At 44.4% G+C, this 24,216-nt stretch overlaps 1 protein-coding gene across 2 annotated transcripts in view; it reads left to right on the forward strand.

The window, feature by feature from the left end:
• Positions 1 to 245: 245 nt before the first annotated feature.
• ssh2a (slingshot protein phosphatase 2a) overlaps positions 246 to 24,216 on the forward strand; it is a 28,552-nt gene continuing 4,581 nt past the window's right edge. Inside the window, exons 1-11 of one of the 2 annotated variants that reach the window (XM_030108625.1) lie at positions 246 to 435; positions 3,023 to 3,066; positions 17,691 to 17,803; positions 18,320 to 18,384; positions 18,771 to 18,892; positions 19,192 to 19,257; positions 19,386 to 19,451; positions 19,797 to 19,991; positions 22,707 to 22,800; positions 22,920 to 23,048; positions 23,112 to 23,158. In XM_030108625.1, coding sequence (XP_029964485.1) covers positions 373 to 435; positions 3,023 to 3,066; positions 17,691 to 17,803; positions 18,320 to 18,384; positions 18,771 to 18,892; positions 19,192 to 19,257; positions 19,386 to 19,451; positions 19,797 to 19,991; positions 22,707 to 22,800; positions 22,920 to 23,048; positions 23,112 to 23,158 — 1,004 coding nt within the window. In that variant the 5' untranslated portion in view covers positions 246 to 372. Of the gene's footprint in view, positions 436 to 3,022; positions 3,067 to 11,437; positions 11,854 to 17,690; positions 17,804 to 18,319; positions 18,385 to 18,770; positions 18,893 to 19,191; positions 19,258 to 19,385; positions 19,452 to 19,796; positions 19,992 to 22,706; positions 22,801 to 22,919; positions 23,049 to 23,111; positions 23,159 to 24,216 lie in introns of those variants that run through there. The other variant, XM_030108624.1, reaches the window with a different exon arrangement.

A 24,216-nucleotide genomic window follows, 5' to 3' on the forward strand; every position in this document is an offset into this window, starting at 1 on the left:
TATGAAATAATCCTGTTCATTCACATGTCTGTTCAGGGTATAAAGCTATTTGGAAATTCCACATGTGAGCCAATCTAAAAATGAACCTTGCAATAACCTTTTTGTTTTTTTGTTTGTTTGTTTGTTTGTTTGGGGGGTGGTGTCTACGTTTAACTGAAATCACCTCACGACGCCTCTTTTATTTTGACGGGGTCAGACCGGATGTGTTGACTCACTTCCTGCCACTTGACACCGCCGGGAGAAACTAAGCACCCGCCGGAGAAATAACCTCCGGAGATCCGCTCACTGGAGTTTCTGCCCCCCCAAAATAATGCCTGCCGTCCCGGCGTTTCCCTCCCGGAGGTGACCGAGGTCCGAACCGCCGCAGCCGGGATGGCGCTGGTCACCGTCCAGCGGTCGCCCACACCGAGCACCACCTCCAGCCCCTGCGTGTCTGTGAGTGTCCGTGAACCGGGTTGACATCTGGGCTCGGTGTTCTCGAGTCACCGCGGGTCTGGAGGGAGGCTAACTCCACTAGCGGCTAGCCTCTTACTGTATCCTCTCCGGGGGATGGGGTGGAAGTTGCCACAAACGCCATTCAGTTCTTTGTTCTTTATGGCCATTTTTGGAAAAAAAAATACTGAACTTTTTTGTTGAAACAAACTCAAACCCAGCAGGGTAATGTTAGTAGGTGGAGCTCATGTCTGCTAATTCACTTCCTCCCTGAAAAGTCAAGTCATTTTTTAACCGAAACAACTTTAACCGAGAGTAGAAATCACCATATGTTCCGTTTATTCCGTGTTGCTTCTTCAGATGACGAGCTGTGGCAGCACCACCGCCTCAGACCGACATCCGGTTAGCGCAGTGACAGTGAGGGGAGAGGGGCTGCTGGGAAGCGGGTTACTGTGACAGGGTTGTCAGACCCTGTTGGAGAGAGCGGGGCAGTGCTGTTATCCACCCTGACACCCCGAGGCTCACCAAGTCTGCCCCCCAGCCCCTGACACAGATCGAGGCAACGCGTGCTGGTGTGGCTGCCACAGATAAGAGGCCTTAAACCATGGCGAGGATAACTTGCTTCCAGTGAGATTCATAGACACTGATGCTCATGCAACATAGAAAGCCTCTGATCTGTTCTTAGCAAAAAAATTGTGAGGCTTTTATTTGATGAGCAATCAAAGATTCACATGTTAATTCAGCACACAAATGAAGCATTAAAACCAAGTATGAATTGGCTGAAAGTGGTTGTATAATTCAAACCAAAAGATAAAAGGTCAAAGGTTCAGAGGTCATTGTGTTTCTCATTCAAAGCTTGACCAGGTTGCAATAATTAAAGGAAAATCTAAATGCTTGTGATTTTGTGACTCGGGAGTGAGGGTTTGCTCCTTTAAGGCATCGGAAGGTTCTGAGGGTGAGTTCAGCAGACGCTTGTCATGAGACCCGTTTGTGATGTGAATCAGCCATGTGAGTGCCCCGCTAACCTTTCTTCAGCTGAGAGGGGAACAGCACAGAAAAGGCACAGCACAACACACAGCATTGTGTCGAGCAAGGAGCAGAGATTAAGCGCCTAAAACAGGGTTGAATCATGACGCTCACAGCTGGAGTACCACTGTCACTCCAGCACAGATTTGATAAGCTCTCCTCCTGCTGCTCCTAAACTTGGAAACATTAATCATGCAGATTTTCAGATTTTTGACCCACTGCTGACACAACCAGCATTATTTTCCCTCAGCACGGTGGGGGGGAATAGCTTCCCTGCTGTGGAAGTGTGCAGTAATCTGCCTAGCTGCACACCGACTCCCCTCCTCTCATTGGCTATACGACCACTCCCTACACATCCATGCAATGGCGTGGTAACCATGGAGATGGGCTCGTACCCTGCTACAGCCGAGCTTATTATGGTATGTGGTTTTAAATGCATATCATAGGTTGACGACCCCAAATGCACATTAGCGGTCTAGCTGCCCTGCAGAGGTGTCATGCTATACTGGTTTCACATTTGCCTTTGAAATCTGTCAAGCAAGCAGTTTACCAGTTGTGTGTGTGTGTGTGTGTGTGTGTGTGCGCGCGCTAGCACTGACTCCTATTTCTCCTGTGTCACGGTATTTTTTTTTTTAGTTGGAGGCAGCAGGCTGTTAGTGAGCTGATGCTGAGAGCATCATTCAGCCGGCTGCCTCTCTCTAGGTCTAATCACACCTCGGTTCGAGCACATGACAACACAATCCCTGCTCCTGAAGCCCTGAGCCCACCTAAAGGACCCAGCTTTCACCCTCCTCTTCCTCACCTCTCCATAGTCGGTGCTCTTTCTCTCCATCTGTCACCACCGTCATTAGCATGTTCATTGCTGCTCAGTGTTTTCCGTCTGTGTGTGTTTGCTGGTCAGGACTGATAGACCGATGCCAAAGAGAAAGTTCCCTCCCTTGAGTTTGGGAGGGATTACAGAAACAGGCTGGGATTAAAATTGTGTGCGCGCGTGTGTCGAGCTGTGTCGGTCACAGCGTTGGGGGAGGATGATTGCATTTTGGAGGGTGAGGTGGGGGTGTGTGCGTGGACTGTCTGTTCAGCCTTATCCCCGGGCCCTGCTCTGAGCCTCCCTGAACCTCTGAGCCTTCACTTCAGCACCCAGGCCCATCCGTGTGGCTGAAGTCTCTGATGAAAAGCTTTATGTAGACGTCCCTCTCTGTCTGCCAGTTTAACACTCCTTTAATGCTACATTAATTAAGTTTGACTGAGCATGTGACCTAAGAGCCAGCCAGGTCTCTTAAAAAAACACTTTATTAATCCCCTTGGGGAAATTCCTTTTTTGTCTGCATTGACAATTTGACACATCTGGGATGGGTCTATTTCTAAAATGTAGAGGTGCGACCACATAGAGTGCAGCTCCAGTGAGCTGATGGGGGTCAAGGGTCTTGCTCAAGGAGCCACAGTGGAGACCTGTCAGCTGAGGGAATCAAACCTACAAACTTCCAGTCATAATTCCACTTCACTAACCTCTTGGCCACCACTGATACCCCCCTCCTCTGACAGTGTTTTTCTTCTTCTCCAGGAGTCAGGCAGCGGTGAGGATGATCGCCGCTCTCAGCCCAGGAGGTAAGAACAGTTCTGTCAAAACTCAGCATCTCCTGATTTCTGTTCTGTCATCCTCTGTAAGTTCTTTCCCTGGCCACTAGGGGGAGACTGTGGATCACCAGACATTAACGGCATCATGAGAACATTTTTCTGTTAGCGCTTCCTGAAGCTGTTGCATTATGTTTAGAGAATACATCCACGTCGTTTGATCTGTTAATGATCAACATACTAAAAACACTGCAAGAAAGTCCCGGTGTTCTCATGTTGCTGCTGTCCATGCTGAAGCATGAGCTGCATTTCCTGTTGGGACTGGCACTGTCATGTGATTGTAATTGAAGTATGTGGAAAAAATAACCTGTCAAAACAATGAAAAGCCTGTTTACATAGTGTTATGAAACATATTTACTTTACATACAGTAAGACAGACAATAAAACAGTGTGTTTCGCTTGTGTAAGAGCAGGATGTAAATAGTAGTCTATTCCTTATACAAAACTCAAACTTTTTGAATACCGTTTCTCAATATTTGACCCTGATGTAACAGGGAGTAGTTGATTTGCATCAGAAAGGAGTCAAACAATCTGCTTTTGACCTGCTTGTCTCTATAAAAGGCATGAACGTCACACCGCTGTTATTGTGCTATTGTTTAGACGGCTCACGTGTATCCGTCATCATGTTGTATCCTGGTCCGAAGTTGTCTTGAGCAGTGGAATAATGTAGTCAGGTTTTACAAGATGAAAACACCTCCTAATACTGTAGTTGTACAACCAGCTGCACTACACAGACAACTACCTCAGTCTCCCACAGTGTTTTATCACGTCAAAATATAATTCCTAATACAGCTCAAAATTATTTTGATGATCAAGGAAAATACAGGCATCGACTTTTTTGTGAAATACTTTGTGATTTTGTAGTTTATTTATAAAGGTTGATCTCTTAAAACTGCCACACAATGCGCAGTGTAATGAAGAATAATGTAATGAAAAAGCTTCTGCGTTCAACATGACAGATGTGCTCCAGCTGTAATGAGCTTGTCCGCACACTGACAGCTCATATCTCGTCCTGTGAGAGCTGTGTAGACTAAATGACCGGTCTGAATAAGTTCCCACCCTGCCAGGAGGTTTAAACATTACAGATATGAACCGAAAGCTCGACACAAACTGTAGGACATTTGATAGAAATGATGAATATGGCACCAGATGATGACAGATTGAAGAAGTTCCCTGCCTCTTTGCACCAATGTGGGTGTAGCTCAGACCAGCACTGCAGCAAGGCGCCGTTTCATCAGACTCAGGCTGAACTCCGCTGCTGTGGCGCTTTCTTATGCCTCACCTTTTAGCTTTGGCGTCTTCCCAGTCTCACTCTCAGATTTCAGTTCTGCGTGTCTTGAATGACCCCTCCCTCCCACGTCACACCACACAGCCCCAGCGAAAGCTGGCTTGGCAAAATCAAATGCATCTGAAAAAAGCTGCTCAGGCTCCCCCTGGTCTGCAGTCTGCAGGAAGGTCAGAGCTTTAAGGCCTGAGATCATCCATACAGCAGGGTCATGTACAATTGTCTAGATTGAACTGTTTTTTTATATATATTTATATATTTCCATACATGCATTGCTTGAGAGACTAATAATGTTCACTCTTCTCAGTATCGTCATTAAAATGCACATTTCATTTAAGGTCACACTCTCATGACACTGTGCAGGAGTAGGGAGCTGTACTGCTGGCTCAGATCATGTGCTAATGTTGAACACACCATTTCATAACCTGGAGAAATTGAAAACACGAGTTGTGCAACACAGCTTCATCGGTCCAATTATACTACATGAAAGTAGTTTTTAATGAACTTAGTAAAGCACATGTGGATTGAGATTCACACCAAAAATAAATTGTTCCTCTCAATCAGTAATTGACTTTCCACCAAAAGAATTTGGCTTTTTTTTCCCCCTTAAAAATATTATTTATTAAAATATGAATAAACTGTTCTGGAAATGGGTCTGTAATAAATGCCCACATCAACCATCATAAGAATAATTTCTTCAACTTTGCCAATACCATTTTACATGAACCAGTTTTTTTTTCTTTTAAAGGTTATCATTAACAAATGATCACGGAAAGCAGTCCAAAATAAACCCAAGGATAAACAACCAAAAATATGTAAACCTAGTGCCTCAGTGTGTATATACTCCCCTCTTCTGCCTGGTGGGGCAGAGGAAGGGTTCTGATGAGCATTAAATCAAAGAGGAGGGGAATTAATTTGGAAACGCAAGAACTGCTGTGGGTGTTTGAAAACATGTTACGTGGGTTTGATAAGCTCCTGCTCTGTTCCAGTGAAGTTTGTGCTTCTTTGTGCGTTTTGATTTTCCCAGCTGTAACATTTCAAGCCCTGTCTGCCACGTGTCCAAGAGTTCTTCAGCACTGTCAATGAACCCCAAACTACCCTAAATAAGGGTCGAGCATCTTGCATGGCAGCCATCGCCATTAATGTTTGAGTGTGTCCTTTAGTGTGTCTGTGCATGAATTAACATATTGGAGGTTAACTGGTGTTATTAATTTTGCACATCAGTGTGAATGTGTGAGCTTCGTTTATCGGCAGGACCACACAGGTAGTCTGTGAGGGCCGGTGCTCAGCTCTCAGTCTAGCATAGGAACCTCCCATTTGTTTATCTACCACCAGCCTCATTCCCACTATTTTGACCAACTTCCTCATGCCCAAAGCCGACGAATTCTAAATCAGAGTCTTTGTTCCTGGACAGGCCTGCATTTTCCACTAGGACACTTGTTGACGTGAATGGGATGGATATGACTGTGCACATAAACTGCAACTCCACTGGTATTAGCAGCACATTTTGCAAACTAAACAGCCAAGCTTACACAAACATTTGCCAATGGAGTTGCTGGCACAAGCTGCTGCAAGCAGTTCCTTATTGCCCTGAAATTGTAATTGAGTTTATGATCACATCTAATCCATGATAAGTCCAGTGTTTCATGTGTAGCACGTTGCGTCGAAGCAGAACAGAGTGGGGTTTATCTCAAAGTGGGCCGTGTTTGAAAACATTTCTGACTCTGTCACATATGTTTGAAAACTGAGACATGGTGACTTCACCCGCGCCTTCAGCACACCCCGATGGCGATTAGAAGGCCATGTGGTCCCAATTATCTGTTAGGTAATATCTCCTAGCTGCAGCAGCTGCTGAAGTCATACCCACAGATGTGAAAGCACACACACGCATACATCGAGCTGAATCCCCCGTCCGGCTAATATTGTTATGTTTTACCATTTGGCTCGGTTGCTTAGTTATCTTTTTAAGACTGCTGACATGCAGGGTGCAGCCAAAGACCTTGCCGAGTGACCCCTGATGCACATTACATAAGAGGGGAGGTCCAATTAACTGTGTGTTCCCCAACCGTCAAATGGACTGGAGCAGCAGAGCGAGGCTATAGGTCTGACTGCAAGGAGCTGTGTGGCTCCTTCACTGCAGTGATATTTCTGCTCCATCTTCATTTCCCGCTCGCCCGCTGAAATGCAGTCTCTTTCCTTTGTCATTCAGTCGACTTTTCACAGGCTCACACTTCATCTCTCCCTCCTATTCTCCTTCTCTCTCTCTCTCTCACACGGTGTCAACCTCTCTTTCACACAGACCCACACAAACAGCTGCTCCACACCAATGAAGTATAACGCTGCTGCAGTGCAATAATGAATCTCTACCACACACTGCTGCCTCAGGACTGACACTGACTGTCAAGGACACTGTTTTGAAAAACTTTTTTTTCTTCCCTCTCTCTCTCCTCTATCCAGAGTTACGAAACCAGCATCTGAAGGTTTTCTTCTATTCCAAAGTAAATCTTCAAAAGGTTAGATAAATGGGACTGATAGAGTTTGCTCTGCGGTGGCCAATGCACCACCGACTGAGGCGCTTCCACTGCAGGGATATCGGGTGGCATGACACGCCTGTCAGTGACTTTCAGTGGCCCGGTCCACCTCTATGTGCGCAGTCAGATTTGTTTGTTTGAATCTTTTTGCTCATACACCTTTAGCACTTGATCGATTTATATTTTCTCACTCTGAACCCGGCATAGAGAGCCCATTAGCTGCTTGCCTAGTGATCGATGTGACGCTGCAGAGGCAGGAACAAGGCTGGGACAGATTCCACAGTAATATTCAGTTTGCATGCCTCTTTGATCGCTGATCTGGGTAATTAGCTTTAAGCCCGCTTCATGTCGCACGTGTTGCCAGAAGAATGAAGGTGTAGAAGATGAAGGCGCAGAATCGTCTGATTCGAAATGTCGGCCTTTTCTGATGGCTTGGTGTGAGGGTCATAAAATGACACGTGCGACAATACCGCAGCCACCTTATCTGTTTGCTTTTGGCAAAACCAAGCTGGCTGAAGATGAGAGAGGTCTGACCTTGTCCTCCCTTTGTGTCTACGTTGTAAATATGTGTTTATTTTGCTGAACTCGTAATTGTGTTGTTTGATTAGAGTTATAGCAGATAATAATTGAAAGCCATTAGTTTGGCTTCGTTTTACAGGGCATCGAGTTTGTTTGTTTTTTTTGACAAGGGGTCCTGACTCAATGAGAACAAGCGAGGAAGTTCTGACAGTCGACCAACCAAATTCATTTTCCCCACAAGTCTCTATGCGTACAGTTGAGTTTTCATATTGTCGATTCAAGCTGCACCTCCTATCCAGGTGTAAAGAAGCAGAGCAGGTTCATCAGGCCAAGAATTTAATGACTTTGTAGATCAAGTAGGTCAAGATGCAGCAACAAGCACCGAGCCGAGGGCAAGCTTGGCCTTTCATGTGAAGACATGCCTGCTGGATTTAATAGGCCGTTCCCTGTCATTTACACACAACGGCAGATACCACACCTGCCCTCTGTTTTCCTGGAGTACACCTGCTCTTTAAACATGCAGCAAGTCATGTCCTTTTCCACTGCACATATCAGCTTAAAACCAATAAGGCAACAGTCTGGACAGGATTGATCAGATGTGGTAAATATGTGCAGGAGATGTGACAACAAATTTTAGATTTTCTGTGAAGTATATACTATTTTCATGCCCCAGTCCTTTCCATGTCTCTGCATTGCAGTAGTTACAAGTTTCTACATGTGCCTCTCAGCACATAGACATGTTGAGGATTTTATTAAAACTCACACCAAAAAAAATGAGTGAATTTGTTATTGCTCACATTTTAAGTTAGTAGTTCCAGTAACTATTTTCCTAACAAGTCAGTCTTTGTTCTTCTTGTCTGTTTTTTTTTTTTTTTTTGAAGGTTAAGTGCTTCTTTTCGAACTGAGTAGGCTGTGTAGTCAGCAAACATTACGTCTGCTCTTTGCTTTATTTTCCATCTTGACAAGGATTTTTATGTGTGGTTTGGCCACTGTAACCAATCATGCACAACTTCCCCACTTTCAGAAAAGAATCAGTATTTTCATATGGAATGGAAATGCTCTGTTGTGCTTTGGCAATAAATCCCTGCAGCAGAATTAGAAAATTGACTGTTTTATCCTTTTATTGCACAGCAGTGTGCTAACATGAGCCCTCTTTCCAGCTGTGGGAATGGTAAATTCAGGAGATCGGGAGGACTCCCACATGCACTTTTGGCCCTTCATGTTTATGTCCAATTCCCTTTCAGTTGGCAGACCAGCAGAAGACACAATTGTGCAACTCGTTCGGGGCTCAGCAAAACACCACAACATGGTCTCATGTTACCAGCCCCACAGAGAAATTTGTTTCCACTAAATCCTAGATGGATTTGATGACACTAAACAGAATCACATGACCAGAGTGGACGCGTGTTGATCTGCCGCTCACAGGCCAGTTCAACACACACTAGACATGCCGTCTTGTGACGCAGTAGTTGTGGACGGAAAGATGAGGTGTTGTTTAGGAAGAGGATCAAGCTGCAGGTGTTTGAGTGTCAGCTGTGAGCACAGCACACACAATGAGACACGTGTGAAAACATACATGATGACTTTTGGTTCCCTATCTGTTATCATTTGGAAAATGTACATATTGTCAATATTTGTAGTCTTGTCTGCTGCCTTCCTGGAGGAGTCGTTTAAGTTACAAAATTCACACACTGCCTTTCTCTCACACTGAACTACAAAGAAATATTCAAAGGTAGTTCAGAGGTGAGGAAAGTTGACCAGAAGATCAAGGAACTTATCCCAGCCGCTCCTCTAACCACATTATGGGCGGTTTCAGTGAGGAAGAATGGAGGATGTGAGGCTCAGGTCATCTCTCTGTATTCACACTGCTGGCCACAAAACTGCTTTTGGAAGTCTGACAAGTTCCCAGCATTCATTTTACAAGAATGAGGTAACATATTACATCGAGGGGAAAATCAGATTTACTTTTCAGTTGAAAGAGAAACTCTTTCAGAAGATCCGTCTTTTGTGTCTGATTAAAAAATGAAAGGTAATGGTTTAATTGGTATGTCTTGTCAGGACAGGAACGTTTGCTTCTAAATGTAGTTCTCCTTTTGTGAATCCAATGGGTTTTCTTTTTCCCATCTTTCATCTTGTTTGTTCTTTCATACTTTTACACCAGTTCAAATCCTTTGAGTGAAAAAATGTTTGCCACATGAGAAATTTAGGGAAATTTGATTTGCAGTTCAGCCACAGTTGAATATATCTATCGATATAACTGACTGTGTTTGACCTGTGGAAGACCGTCAGCGCGCTCCAGAGATACCCTGCCCTGTCTACCCATACTTGAATGAACTAAATATACTAAAAACACCAGCAATATCCTGTGTGTACACAGATTACCAAGAGACAGAATGGAAATAATGAAATGAAAATTGTTTAATAGAAATTAAGTGCTCTATTAAATTGAAATACACCATGAAAATTACGAAAACTGGACGCCACCAACATGTTAGGGAACTCCGGTAGCTTATTTCAGTGTGCATGTTAGAGGCTGGGATTGTTCTTGAACATGTTGAGCAGACAGTGAGTTTTGTCCTGGTGAAAAGCTTGTAATCCTTTGGCTTCATACTTTCTCAGTTCAACTTGTCAGAAATCCATGACATTTTGTCTGTCTTTGCCAAACTGAACCTTGTGCAGATTAGCTATAGAAAAGAGATCCTGAATGAATTGCAGGTAATTAAAATGTGTCAATACAGATGTTGAATGTATTGTATTTACCTGTCTCGTGCTCAGATGACTCACCAGCGTTTCAGCCCTCAGGAATAAATGTTTTCCAAGGGCATGCTGTTAGTTTTTATACTTTATAATGCAGCATTACATTTATTGCACCATACAGACGATCCACAATAACTACAGTTCACCCTAGAATAACACATGCAGTGCCAATATAAACGTTTTAATTATTAATCATGTTCTGGCCAGGCTGGAGCCACTTTCTGTGGACCTTCCAGATGTGGAGACACCAGAAACCTGGCTAATGGGATTGAGGAGTGGGCCTCCGCCACCCTCTAAAATCTCCCTTCGATAACCACGTGAAGAAGCAGTTTAGCAATGCTGCATAGACGTGCAGGTCCCACATGTGCCGCAGATGGTTTTGTTTTGGATACTTGCACGCCGGTGTGAACATGAGGAGGAGGCCTGCAGCTTTATGATGTTTTTCAAATCTCTGTCAGCTTACATAGGACCCTGCATGCTAGCACGCCAATTGACCATTAAATGTGCAATCGGCTATAAAAATGAACCACAACACTGCGCCCGCCCAACATGGAAGGGCACCTCGGTTTACACCTGATATCCTCAGATGAGCTCCGTGCGAGGGATCGCAGACTGTCTTGACAAGGCAGGCTCCAGCGAATCTCTGCTCTGCCTCCACACTCCAGCTGCTGCTCCAGCCAGCAGTGCTCCAGCCTGTTTTTCATTTGTTCTTTTCCTTATGTAACCCGACCACAAGGTCTGTGTTGGGAGGAATGGGTGGAGTGGAGACAAGTGAAGCCCGGGCTTTGCTCTTTCTCAGAAAACCAAACGCTCATGTGGGTTTGATTGTTTCTATTACATTAGTTTAATAATGGGCACATCCAGTATTGACCCTCATAAACCAGTTCACTTAATGGACTTTGGCTCTTTGTTGTTTTCAGATGTATTAACTTGATTTTCTCAAACACACTCACCTTGAACCTTCTTTATTATGTAAGACATTTAGACACAAGAACCACCTTGTACCAAGAAGTAGGTCCATCCAGTTTTTAACCAAACACCGTGCATTCCTGATAAGCACACCCTCAGCTGGTGGAAACATCGCGGGTGCCAGTGGTTTACACACGCTCGCGTCCGCGCGCGCATGCCCGCGCGTCCTGTCCGGACTTCCCTCCCTCCGTCATTGGCTCCGACGTTTCCCCCGAAGCACGTGGCCGCGGCTCCTCCCTCCGACGACTCCTCCGGAGAGAGTTCGGCCCGAGTCATACGTCTCAGGACGGCGCTCGGTGAAGGATACTCGCTGTTTTTACCGCCGCGGACGAGCCACGCTGGTGAAGCCGCTGTTTGGAAATGTCCGTGACGGGGCTTCGTGGACTGCCGCGCGGTGCCGCTGAGAGCACGCGGTGTCAGATTTAGCAGTTTTAACTCACATGCACCGAGCGCATGCCGTGCATGATATTGACTCACTTTCACGACTACATCCTACCGAATGAACTAGTCCCCCCCTCCTCCTCTCCGGACCAAGAGCACCTGACCCCCCCTCAACTCTAGCCGCTCCAACATGACCCTCGGGACGGTGTCCGCCTCCGACAGCTCGTCGGCGGTCAGCTTCTGCTCCTGCTGCGGGGCCGAGATGGTCCCTCGCTCCAGCGACGACGCGGTGGTGTCAAACAATCAGATCAACCAACTGTAAGTAAAAAAAAAAAAGAAAATGAAGGAAGACAACCTTTGGGCAGCAGATTATGCAATCAGCTGCAACCTCATGTACATGACAAGGCAAGCACAAGAAACTTCATGAAGTTGTGCACCTGTTTTCTCCTCTAGGGATCAGTTTAGAAAGTGATCGAAATGATAGAAAATCAAACTTGGCATTACTTGGATTGTGCTGATTGTAGTGATTTACTTTTCCAGTTAAACTCGGAGTGTGAGTCAGTGGATCCATTTGCAACACTTGTGCAGCATCACAGATGAATGTATTTCCTGGTGACGTAGCAGAGTTTTACTCATCATTGTTCTCCCTTGTTGACCTTACTAAGGCATCTTGCTCTGTATGATGTTTGAGTCATCTTACCTACTTTCACAAGTTCAGACACTGGTCGGATCTGAGGAGATGCCACCAGAAACACACCTGGGTGCTACATCTGGAGATAAGATGAAGAGTGCACTGTTCTAGAAAAGTAGTTGTTAGAAACTGGCATTGATGAACAGTGTTTGAATTGAATTTAAGGCAACTAGAAAGATCAATTACTACACTTTAGGTGAACAGTTTAAGTATATTTTTGTTGATAGTACCGTGATGGACAACAACTTCATCCTCAAGTCAGGAGACTGTAACTCATTGTAAGGTAATGCTTTCTAGAGACTGACTCAAACTGGCCTCTCTCCACTTGGCTCTTTACTCTTACCTCAGGAGTTATGCAATTAAATGTCACTTTCAATGTGGTCTTTTGCAACCATGATACTAAGCTTTCTCATAAGTCAGAGCTGCTCTGCCCTAGATATTCCTTGCACAACTGCCACTATCTTTTTTTTTTTAACTCCCTTAAACACACAAACTAAGTAAGTTTGGCTCTGTGCTTTCAGGTCAGCTGGCCAACATGTTCTAGATAAAAAAAGGCTAATAATATAAAGGTTGTCTAATGTCACCCGGTTAGCATTAATGTAGTTTACACTGATCTTATCTCGGTGTGTCCACAGACAATAAGGCAAGCACTTCCTTTTGCGTGGTCCATGTAAAAGATTTAGCCGGACATAAGTCTGGAGAGATCAGTCTGTTTTGCGAATTTACAAACTGAGGATTAATGAACTTTAATGATTTAGGGAATAGACAAAAGAAGTTTTTTACAAATTACTTGTTTTAAAGCTAATGATATCACCTTTACCAATATGTCTTGGAGTTCCTGTGTTTGGGGGCTTTCCTGGCCTAAGCTGGCTTCTCTGTTGTGGTTTGCAGGATATTGAAGGAGTATGTGAGTCATGGATGGCGATTGTATTCAGGTGATTCCACAGATGACTGTGCTGTGGAGTTTTTCAGTAAATCATACAATGAAACTTTGCCAGGGTTGTTCCTGGGAATTATTTGTGTGTGTTTTATTTTTTAACATGGATTCTTTATAGAGTGCACTAACAGTCACGTGCACAGTAAATCAAATTAGTTTGGGAAGTCATGTGACTTTTTATGTATCATCGTGGATGTTTTTATCACCACTGTTGTATTTATCCTTCAACAGCTATCTTATCTTTGATGTTAAACACACGTTGTGTGTGCGTTTAATTTTCTTTTTAATGTGCAGGTAGGCATTTGTTTACTCCTGCACATTGCAAATGTGTAATGTTTAACCCGTGCTTCAAGGAGTAATTACAAGACTGGAGACTGTTGTCGGAGTTAAGTATTACCTGTGGCTAGGTGGCATCTTCAACCCGATTGTTATGGCACCAGTTTCAGAATGCTGGTAAGCTCCACTCTTCCGCTTTATGTGTCAGTGTTTTTCTTCACAGAGGAAGCAGATAAGACTGAAACGTGATTGTGTGAAGTGTGTGAGAGACCCCTGAGCAGGGCTTTGTGCAGCAGGATATAGGTCACCGCATACAATAAGCCAGTGTGTTTGTACGTCGGTCTGCTGGTGAAATTTTGCTTATCAAGTTGAAGTTTTTATAATTGGCTTCAGTTTTCCGTCATGATATTGTGCGGTTGTATATCTGAGTCAGTCTCATTTGTTTTCATATATCTGATAGGGTGTGCGTGGGTTCGTGTGTTCAGGTTTGACATGTTGTAAAATAATAACACGGGTAGTAATGTTTTATTGCTCCAAGAGATCAAATCCACAATTGTGACTGAAGTAGCTAAACTCTAACTTCATCTCTATTTTATCATCAGAATAAAACCGATTCCCTTGATAACTTTAGTGTTTATCTGCTTGTAGTTGTCCTTCAACTGTTACTTACAAAACGTGTCTCAAAAACAGCATAGCATGTCTGGCCCAGGTCTGTTCAGCTCTCTAATGTGGCTGCTGCTCAGACTGTGGATCACACACAGGATTATCAAAGTACCTGCTGTGAAAATTCAGCAACGTTCATGGTTCCCATAAGAAGTCAAAGTGTCTTAGCAGCAGGTTAACCAGGATGCTTGCTTAACAAAAGTCTGTGTTTAATCTGACCAGGTCTCTCACTTTCTGTGTACCAGCCCTGCCCTGCTCTCCTCAACCAGCATTTTTGTGAGGCTTTATTGTTTCTCCAGCTTTGGCTGAAAACTCAGTCTCCAGTATTGACATTGTTTATGGCAATCCACCGGACCACCGACACATATCCATCATTTTTACTTTTTACTCTGTTCATCACCAGTCTCACGTTTCTTGGCTGCATCTTCTCACAGCAGGTCCTGACATGCACCTGTGGACATGTAGGCACACACACTCACACAGGCGTACATACATACCAGCCAAACTGCTGTGAGCTGGATCTGTCGCGGGTGCGAACTCATAAGGCCTCAGCATGGCCTGCCCTTGCATACAGCCATGGCCTATATTTATCCCACGCTCCTCCTGAGAGTGACTAATATGGACATGGGCTGAAGGAGGGGGTCACCCAGCTATCGGCCCACTGTGGAGTGGTCCTTACATAGTGATGATTGTGTCTGTGACTGTTGCCCGAACAAGTACCTACAGCTTCTCCGCAGCGCCGAGCCGAGAAGGGCTGAATGCGAGAAGATGACCCACCCCGCCGTTGGCTGCACTCTTTCTTTAATCTCTCATTCTCACACTCAGGAGTCAAATTCAGCTGAACTTGTTGCCCTCATTTAGTCCTTCTCTTTGAATGTGTTTGTCCTTCAGTCAGCGTGAAAGTGCGCATTTCCACTTGGTTTGACAGCGTTTTCTCAGCACTTGTGTAACTTTATTGTACAGGGTAGATTCCAGCAGATGAATGACTAAGACTGCTATCAGTCCGTTTTGATGTCATATCACATTACAAATATATCCATTTAAATCACTGGCAGACCAGTTGCACAAGTCAACACCACTAATGTCATGAAAGAGATGTTTATATCAAGATAGCGGGTTGTTTGAGTGACATAATGGGGATTCTAAGTAATATTTATCGAAACTTCTTTTAAGTGAACCCATGAGTAGCCGATGAAACATTTTTGGTGAAATATTTAAAAGAAATGGTGTCTGTTATGGTTTTTCTCAGCCTAAGTAGATCAATTCAAACTGTTTTCCACAAGTTTGGCAATGAAATCTTTGTTTTGTTTTGGGGTTTTTTTGCCCTTAAAGCTCACTAATTCTTGGACTGTTCTGCTGTGGTCCTCATTGTAATCACACTTGTGTCAAGGTATCTTTCTGCCTGTGTGTTCCTGTAGTGTGGCTTCTGAAGCCTTTCCTAGTCAGGGCATGTGCAGTTTAACCTCTACAGTACGATTTCACTGCTGCCGTCAGAGAGACGTTTCTCTGTATCTGTACAGTAAGTCAACGGCGTTCCTGTGACTACTGTCTATCAATAGCCAAGACTTTTAAAGGACTACCGTATTTTTAGAAAGTGTATTTGAGAGGTGTTCACAGCCCCCCACCTTTCAGTCTGTTGGACTTTCATGACTCTCTTTTGGCGTGTCTGCATGCACACATGAAGGTGCATGTTTGCAAGCGTGCACGTGCATGGCCTTCCATCGCACGCTTTTAAGGGAGAGTAGCAGTATTGCATTACATATGACATTGTACAGTAGCACTGCTATACATGGTCATTGCCCAGTCCAGTGCCTGCCTGCGAGGCTCATTTTCGAGGAACTGGGGAGTTAAGACGGAAATTAAAAGTGGGGCAATGTTTTTAGAAACGCAGAAAAGAGGAAGTGAGTGATGGGGAGAAGGGGAGGAAACAGCTGGGTCAAGGGTGACTGGGTTATGGGAAATGAGCTCAGCACAAGACTGCTTTTTTTTCCCCCCTTCCTGTGTCTCCGTTGTCAGTTTCTGCTGTTTCTCTGCATCCCTGCCCTCAGCAAAACTCAGGAAGGACATTTGAATGGCTGCGAGGTTAGAGAGATGAAGTTACGCACAAAAAGGGATGACAGGAAGCCTCGCTGACGGACTGCACCAGATTTTTGTGCCTTTTTTTTTTTGTTCGTTTCATGTGAAACTGTAGAAGTGTATAACCTGATGAACTGCTGGAGTTCACAGAGTGTAGACATGAAGCCTGCTGCCAAGTATGAGAGAGATAAGCCAACACAGTGATGCACTTTCAAAATCCACACACAATGCCAAGGTTTTCACTCATTCGAAAAGTGCCAACTCCCCTTTTATTCATCCCGGTAATTTTCATTGTGCGTATGTGTGTCATCAGCTCCTTGTCATAACTTTTAGCCCCGAGGCGACGAAACTGGCCTTAATATCCAGAAGAACCAGTCGGCCGACTTCTTCCATCCGTGTTCTCTGATAAATATTTGTTGCTGTGATTTATTTTTAATTTATTTTCAAGAACAAACTGAAATCAACTTAACTGTGTTTTTGTGTAAATCTTGCAGTAACTGAAGTCTTGAACAAAGGCAAAATAAATCAAAACAATGGAAACGCATGAATATAAAAACTCTCCAAAGATGATTAATTTTAATGACCGTATTTTACTGGTTATGTCTGTGGCTCCAGTGTTCCTAGAAAGTAGTCCCATAATGAGACACACACACACACACACACACACACACACACACACACACACACACACACACACACACACTGCAGTTGTTTACATTTACATAAATGAAGACGTGAAAGGTGTTTCTTTATTATGTTTGCATTCATTTTGGCCACTGAATTACCTCATTAGATGTCTCGTACCCACGCTCATCATTTGATGCAATCCTAGATATCTCCTGAAGTAGGTCTTCCAGCTGAGCCACCGTGGAAATGAATAAAATCCAACGCATTCACACACTACCCTGTTTGACACCTGGAACACTGACCCCCGGTTTATTATGTGTTCTGCTCAGAGCGAGTGACCTCAGCCACATTTAATAAGATTAAGTGTCTCTGAGGGGGAGCAGAACTCGGTTCAGCGCTGCGTGCTGGACAGCTCTTACCACTGCTCAAACACTGGTGGAATGGACTCTTCCTCCGACCTCTGGTCTCCTCCCAACCCACCCCATCTCCTCCCTACTGGCAGCTGTTGTTCTGAGAGAGAGTGTGTGTGAGAGAGAGAGATCCAGCTGTGTGGAGGAGCCGAGAACATTGTGTTCTGGGTTCACATCGGGGCTCACGGTCTTGTTTTGCTAGCATCTCATCTGTCAGCAATGATCAGATTTGGGGAGCCTACAGATCGGAGGCCAGCTGAATGGAGCATTGTGACACTAGCATCATGACGACACTCGTCTATTCCTGGTTCCCGCTGTCCTGTACTTATTACGAGAAGTGGAGTCAAGAGAGGAAGTGATTTCAAAATGCAGCGACTTGCACAAAAAGACCAGACATGATTAGATAACATGGCAGCAGTCCATGTGTTTCAGGCTTCTGTTCATATCTCTTTTTTCCCCTCTTTCTCTGTTTCAGTATCAGTGAGAGTTTCCTCACGGTGAAAGGTGCGGCCCTCTTTCTTCCCAGGGGCAACAGCCCCACGCCGAACTCTGCACCCCGCATCAGCCAGCGCAGAAACAAGCACACAGGTGAAGACTTGTACATACAGTACCGACACACGTCACAGCTGCAACACCTCCCCACACTTCCTTCCTCTTCTTTTGACCCCCCACCCAAAATGATGAGGAAACAGTAGAAAATAATTAGAGTAAACATGAAGAATGAATCTGTCACAATATCCCTCCACAGCATCAAGGGAAACGGCAGGTTTAGGCTTCTTTCAGACCTGTTTGAGTATTTTGAAGCGCATACAGTGTAAAGTTTTTAACATGATGATGTTATCGTAGAAAACTACTGATAAATTGCTCATGTTGGATGAATGACAGAAAACTAAAATCAGAAGAATGCCACCTGGAAAAAGGATGACTTCCTCAGGTGGATTTAAAGGTTATGTTCGATGTAGGTCACTGTGAACTCAGTGGAAACTCGCCACAGGGACAAACGACACGCTAGCAGAGTTACATGTCTACCACTGTGAAGAATGATAATTGTTCAAAAGAAACTGGACGTCAAACAAGATTTCTGAAGTCTTTTTTCGTGTGCAGGTGACCTCCAGAAACATCTCCAGACCATGTTTACGGTGCTGCGCCCGGAGGACACCATCCGACTGGTCAGTAACACACGTTGCACAGTCGTAAAGGTCAGTTGCGAGGCGGCGTTATGACCGGGGTGCCTGGTTTCAGTGCTTTGTTTGCAAACAAAACCGTGTGAAACCTGCACTAGATTTAAAGAGTAACTTGTAACAGTGCTCTGACCTGAAACCCACAAAGTGGAGCAGTGTGTTCCCGTTTTCACTTTGACAAAAGGGGGAAAAAAAAGCCAAACTCAAACACTTTGTCCAGTTTTCTGATTAAAAATTCAACATCTCAAACAAAGTAAATATAGAAAGCGGAGGGAAACATGTTTTTGAAAACAGCGATGGAGACAAATAAGGCGCACAGCTGGTTTTCCACCCTCCCTCACCTGAGCCGGTGTTGTTTTTCTGCCGACTTGCAGGCTGTGCGGCTGGAGAGTGCCTATCCTCAGGTAACCCGCTACATGGTGGTGGTGTCCACCAACGGCAGGCAGGACACAGAGGAGAGCATTGTTCTCGGCATGGACTTTGTCTCCTCTGACAGGTCAGTGCCCACAGCGATGTAAATCTGCTCTCATGTAGTGTGTTCACACACACCAGGTCAATGATATCCACCTTTCACTTAAACTCTTAAATTTTCCATTTTGAAATTGCATTTTATTTCACCTTTATTCCATTATATGCTTGAAATACATAATGATTTGTGAGCAGGCATGAAAATGCAACATAGACACGCTTCTAGCTGACTTCCTTCTTTCTTTGTTTACTTTGTGAGTGTCACCCTCGATTTCCAAACCGCTGCATCTTGTTTGGAAGCATTCAGCATATCGATCTGTCTTCCAGCTGCTGCACTGTGGGTCTGGTTCTACCTCTGTGGAGCAACACGCTGATCCACTTGGATGGAGACGGGTGAGACGCCACTCCCACTTCCTCTTACTGCTCCCCCGGGAGGCCGGCTGCCTGCTCCGATGACTTCTTCACACAATGATCTTGTCTTTAAGCCGTGTTCTCTCCCTCTCCCTTTTCCGTGTCCTCAGTGGCTTCAGCGTATCAACGGTGAACAGGGTTCATGTCTTCAAGCCAGTTTCTGTGCAGGCCATGTGGTAAGCAGCCTCCACTTCTCCCAGTTTGACTTTGACTTCCAGCCTTTCAATTCCATCACTTGGTCTTATCTTTCCTCAACTTCCATCGACTCTTTCATCATTATCTTTCGACTTTTCCTGTCTCTTGCTTGTCTTTCTCACCATGCTACTGCTGTGTCTTCACTTCCTCATCCCTCTATTGTATTGTTCTGTCTTGACCTCCATCTTAAAGCAGTCTCGTTATAGTGTGATTGTTCATCTCTTCTCTGTACTCAGTACTTTTTTTCTCAACATTTTCACCTGATCCACCTTTATAAATATCTCTAAGTTATCGACCAGCCAGTCTGACCGCCTTTTTTGCCTTAGGTCTGCCCTCCAGTCACTCCACAAGGCCTGCGAAGTGGCTCGCTGCCATAACCACTACCCAGGCAGCCTGTTCCTGACCTGGGTCAGCTACTACCAGAGCAGGATCTCCTCCAACCAGTTCTGTATCAATGAGTGGAACGCCATGCAGGACGTGGAGTCGCACCGTGCCAATTCTCCCGTCCTCTTCACAGACCTGTGAGTACCGGGGAGAAATGAACGCACAGACGCTGATTACTCAAGCCTGCACTCCAGAGAAACAACGGGTTTCATGGAGTGTTTTTGATTTTAGAGTGGTGTTATTTTCACAGTATTTCATCCATCATGCAGCAGAACATTATGTGGTGTTAATTTCCTCTAAATTACATGAAGTAGCACTCAGAAATCTAATTTCATGCTCGAAATAAAGAGAGTGCGTCATCATGGAGATGGTCAAAATGATGCTCCTTCTCAGTGTGATCGTAATATTGTCAAAATGAGCCACTAATGTATCAAAGGAGGAATATTCAGCCTGAAATTATCTCACTGACATTATTATATTTAAAGCAACAAGTAAAGCCAACAAACACAGTGTATTTATCTTGTTCATTGGTTTTCTATTAATGGTCTATGAGTTTACTCTTTGCATATATGAATGTTTAATATTGTAAGATGCTCCATTTTAATGTCCCAATTCTTATGTTAGTACATTTTTATTCCCAAAGAATTTCATTTTGGACCATAAGTTAATTTTTACTTGATAAAACAAATAAATCATAAGAATAACAAATCCACATTCACAATTTTGCTGAAAAAAACCTGTATAAATCTTTTATTTAAGTCACAGAAATATAAAATATAATACATAGGTATTAAAAATGCATTTTCTTCCATGTATAAATTGATTTAAAATGTAATTCTGACTGCACATGCACACATCCAAACTATGAAAAATCAAGCCATACAGAATCTCATACTTTGAGAAGAGGCGCTTGTCAATAATAGAAAGCTACTGGAAAGTCACGGAGTGTCGCCCGACAGCAGTGGAGTTTCCCAAGGACTGGACATGTGCACTGGAGGGAAAAGAGGAGCACGCTCGTGCAGATAAACATACAGGGGTACCCAGAAAACATCCTCAGTGGTTCCATAGGAGCACGTTTAGGGCATGGATTCAGTGAAAGCCAATACTGTTTTGCAGTAGCTGTCGGTGTGCGAGTCCAGAGTCACATGCTGCTTTTTAACCTTCCAGGATAACTAAAAAAAAAAACACCAACAGGCTCATATTATGCAGAAAAACAACAACATGCTCAGGCATGGATGGAATATCATCAGAGAGGCCTGATCATTCACACATGCAGGACTTTTCAGCCTGTGACACCGACTTGTCAACAAACCCTCATGGTCACACAGAGAGCTGAGGGAATGACGCGGCCTTCTGGATTTATGGTTTTGCTATTACCAGGGAAATTCCTGTCCCTGCTGCGGAGCCACGTTCCTCAATACACATCAGGAATATGTCTCTCACACACACAGACACTCTTCAGAGACCCTCCAGTGTCCTAAATAGCTGAGGCTTTAGCTGGCTTGCTTTACTGTGAGGGGGGGAAAAAGACATTTAGGTAGAGAGAGACGGACAGAAGCAGGTGGCAAGCAGGAAAGAGGAGGTGTTAAAGGCCAGTTTGTGGTGGGAGGTGATAATATATTCACCTGATGCCCCCTGGATGGAAAGAATGGAAAAGGGGAGGAGGAACGTAACCTGACAACGAAGAAACTCCGATGTGGCCCGCCTGGAAACGGAAATACTCACTGCCGTCTGCCATCGGAGTGGGGAGTGTCTGTCCTTGGTTACACTTATCAACGAGATTACTCATCCACTTTATGAGCTCTAAACACATAAAGTCCCTGTTTGAGTTCCCGCACAGGGTGGCTGTTGAAGTGGCACCGTGTTTGTTGACTTGGCAGTTCACCCCTCCCTCCCTCCCTCCCTCCGTCTAACCCACCAGTGAGAGTTTGAGATAGCAGGAAGAGGTTTAACTCTGGCATGTTTTCGTGTTGGTTTTTTTATGGGGATCGCCTTGAATTCCCGGAGGCTATTCATCCAGTTGCGATTCGAGGAAGTGAGAAAATTTCCTTTCTTCATCAGCACTACTTCTCATACTAACTTCTGCCACGTGGCTTTTTTAATTTTGTATCCCAAACTGGACTTTCCCCTCCTTCGGGCCATCTGCTGGCACGCTGAGGCTTGCTGTGAAGTTAAACAGTTGCTGGATGTCAATGAATAGTCTATATTTAGACGGATGAAATACGTCTCTTTCGCGCAACCCGGTGGATTCATTCTCTTGAGATCAGGTTCACATAAACAAGCCGTGTGTTTTTACCCTTCAAAATACAGGCGATCGCCTTTACATCTGCGGCCACACACCAGTTGTGATCGCGCGTCCTCCCCTGTGACCTGCGCTCCTCTGCGTTGTTCCATCGACGGATCGGTTAGAAGCCGAACAAGAGAAAATTAGACAATGTGAGGAAGAGATGCTCTGAGACAAGCTGAGCGCTCGTCTCTCCGGGGAGGTAATTAAGCCACTCGCCGGTATCATCAGCGTGACGTCCAAAGGCTAAATGCGTCCTCCAGCAGAGTGGTTAGAAACAGGGCCAGGCACAACAACAGGCGTGTTCCACAAGGAGACTTTGTTGTGGATCGCCGACCGGCCACGCTCTCGGATTTTCTGTTCCCTCTCCAGTTTCTGAGAATCAGACAAAGTGGCAATTCTCCCGCAGAACAAGTCGTCTCATTCAGACCAAAATAAAAATGAATCAATGGACAGAATATCAGGGCTCTGACTGTGTCCATGCAGCCATTTGTTTGTCTATGTATTCATTCAGGTGATGGTTAAAAAGTTACTGATCACGGCGTTTTGTGTTCACCTGTGTGAACAGGCCCACGGAACGGGAGCGCACAGAAAGGCTGATCAAAATGCGTCTGAGAGAGATAATGATGCAGAAAGACCTGGAGAACGTCACCTGCAAGGAGGTAAGGAAGCAGTCAGAATGTCATCTCGTCGCTTCTCTTTAATATCGTCTCAAATCTTTAGATTGCAGTAAATCGGCACCCATCTCAACTATTTTACTTTGGTTTTTTTTCTTTTAAAGATTCGGACAGAGCTGGAGATGCAGATGGTGTGTAATTTAAGGGAGTTTAAAGAGTTCATAGACAATGAGATGATTGTCATCCTGGGACAGATGGACAGCCCTACAGAAATCTTTGAACACGTCTATCTGGTAAGACATGAGTTTTTCTTTTTCTCGAAGACGTGTGTCTGACTGAATTCATGTTCTTTCCAGGGCTCTGAATGGAACGCTTCCAATCTAGAAGAGCTGCAGAATAGTGGGTAAGAGATCAATCATTCCTCTAATCAAGCTAATCCATGCACCATACCAACCACACTAACCCGAAGATGCCCTCGGTGGTATCACTGTCTGAATTTTAATAAATGAAGAGATCATGCTGTATGGATTAAATACATTGGGAAAGGAGTCCAATCCGTCAGCGGAATTTCACTCCTTCAGTAGCTGGAATCCACTTCACACAAGACACAGCTTCACTCAAAGACTTGAGCCTTCAAGCAGGTAGAAACGGAGATGGACTCGTCAGCTTCTCCATTAAATCAAACCCGTTCTTCCACCGGAGTCACATTATCTCCTTGTAATTAACTGAACAGAAAGAAGCCAGGTACAGTTATATAGCATGTGATCATGTTTAGATTTATTCCATCTGAAGTTTCAAAACTAAAATCTGCAATATGCAATCATGTTTTATTTGTAAAGCTATTAATTGAATTAAACTACGTATGCAGATGAATCCAGAGCATACTGATCGGAATTCAGTCATTGAAACTTCCATCATTGTTCAACGCTGCATTGAAAGTCTTTAAACAACAGCTACTTCAAAAAAAAAAGCAACAACCCTGATTCCTACTGGCCACAGCACTTGTTTAATGAATAACAGCTGCAGTGTTCTGCAAACAAAACATGTTTGGAAGAGCATACACAAGTCTCACATGAAGTTCCCCTCCGTTTAGGTCTCCGTCATTAGATTAAGAGAAAAATGGGTTTCTGTGTTGAGAGGCTGTGTCTTCAGGAGCGTGATTCGCACATTTAACATGGTTACAGCAGCCGCAGCTCAACTGGGCTGCATTCAGGGACAGAGTGAGTGTAGGTCGCTGTTCAAAGCCCGGGACAATAATGACTGCAGTTATGCACATAAAACAGACTCTTTACTGTGGGAAAGTAAGAGAAAAAAAATAAAAATCCTGTTATGAAAGCCATCCAAACTGGTTCTCTAGCGAAGCCATGTGACAAACCAATGCCAGGTGTCGTAAAATCGTAATGTGAACGTACTACGTGGATAAAGTCTGAATTGCTGCCACACGTTTATTACTGCTCACAT

Source organism: Salarias fasciatus, chromosome 14 (genome assembly GCF_902148845.1).
Source record: "Salarias fasciatus chromosome 14, fSalaFa1.1, whole genome shotgun sequence".
Taxonomy (NCBI): Eukaryota; Metazoa; Chordata; class Actinopteri; order Blenniiformes; family Blenniidae; genus Salarias; species Salarias fasciatus.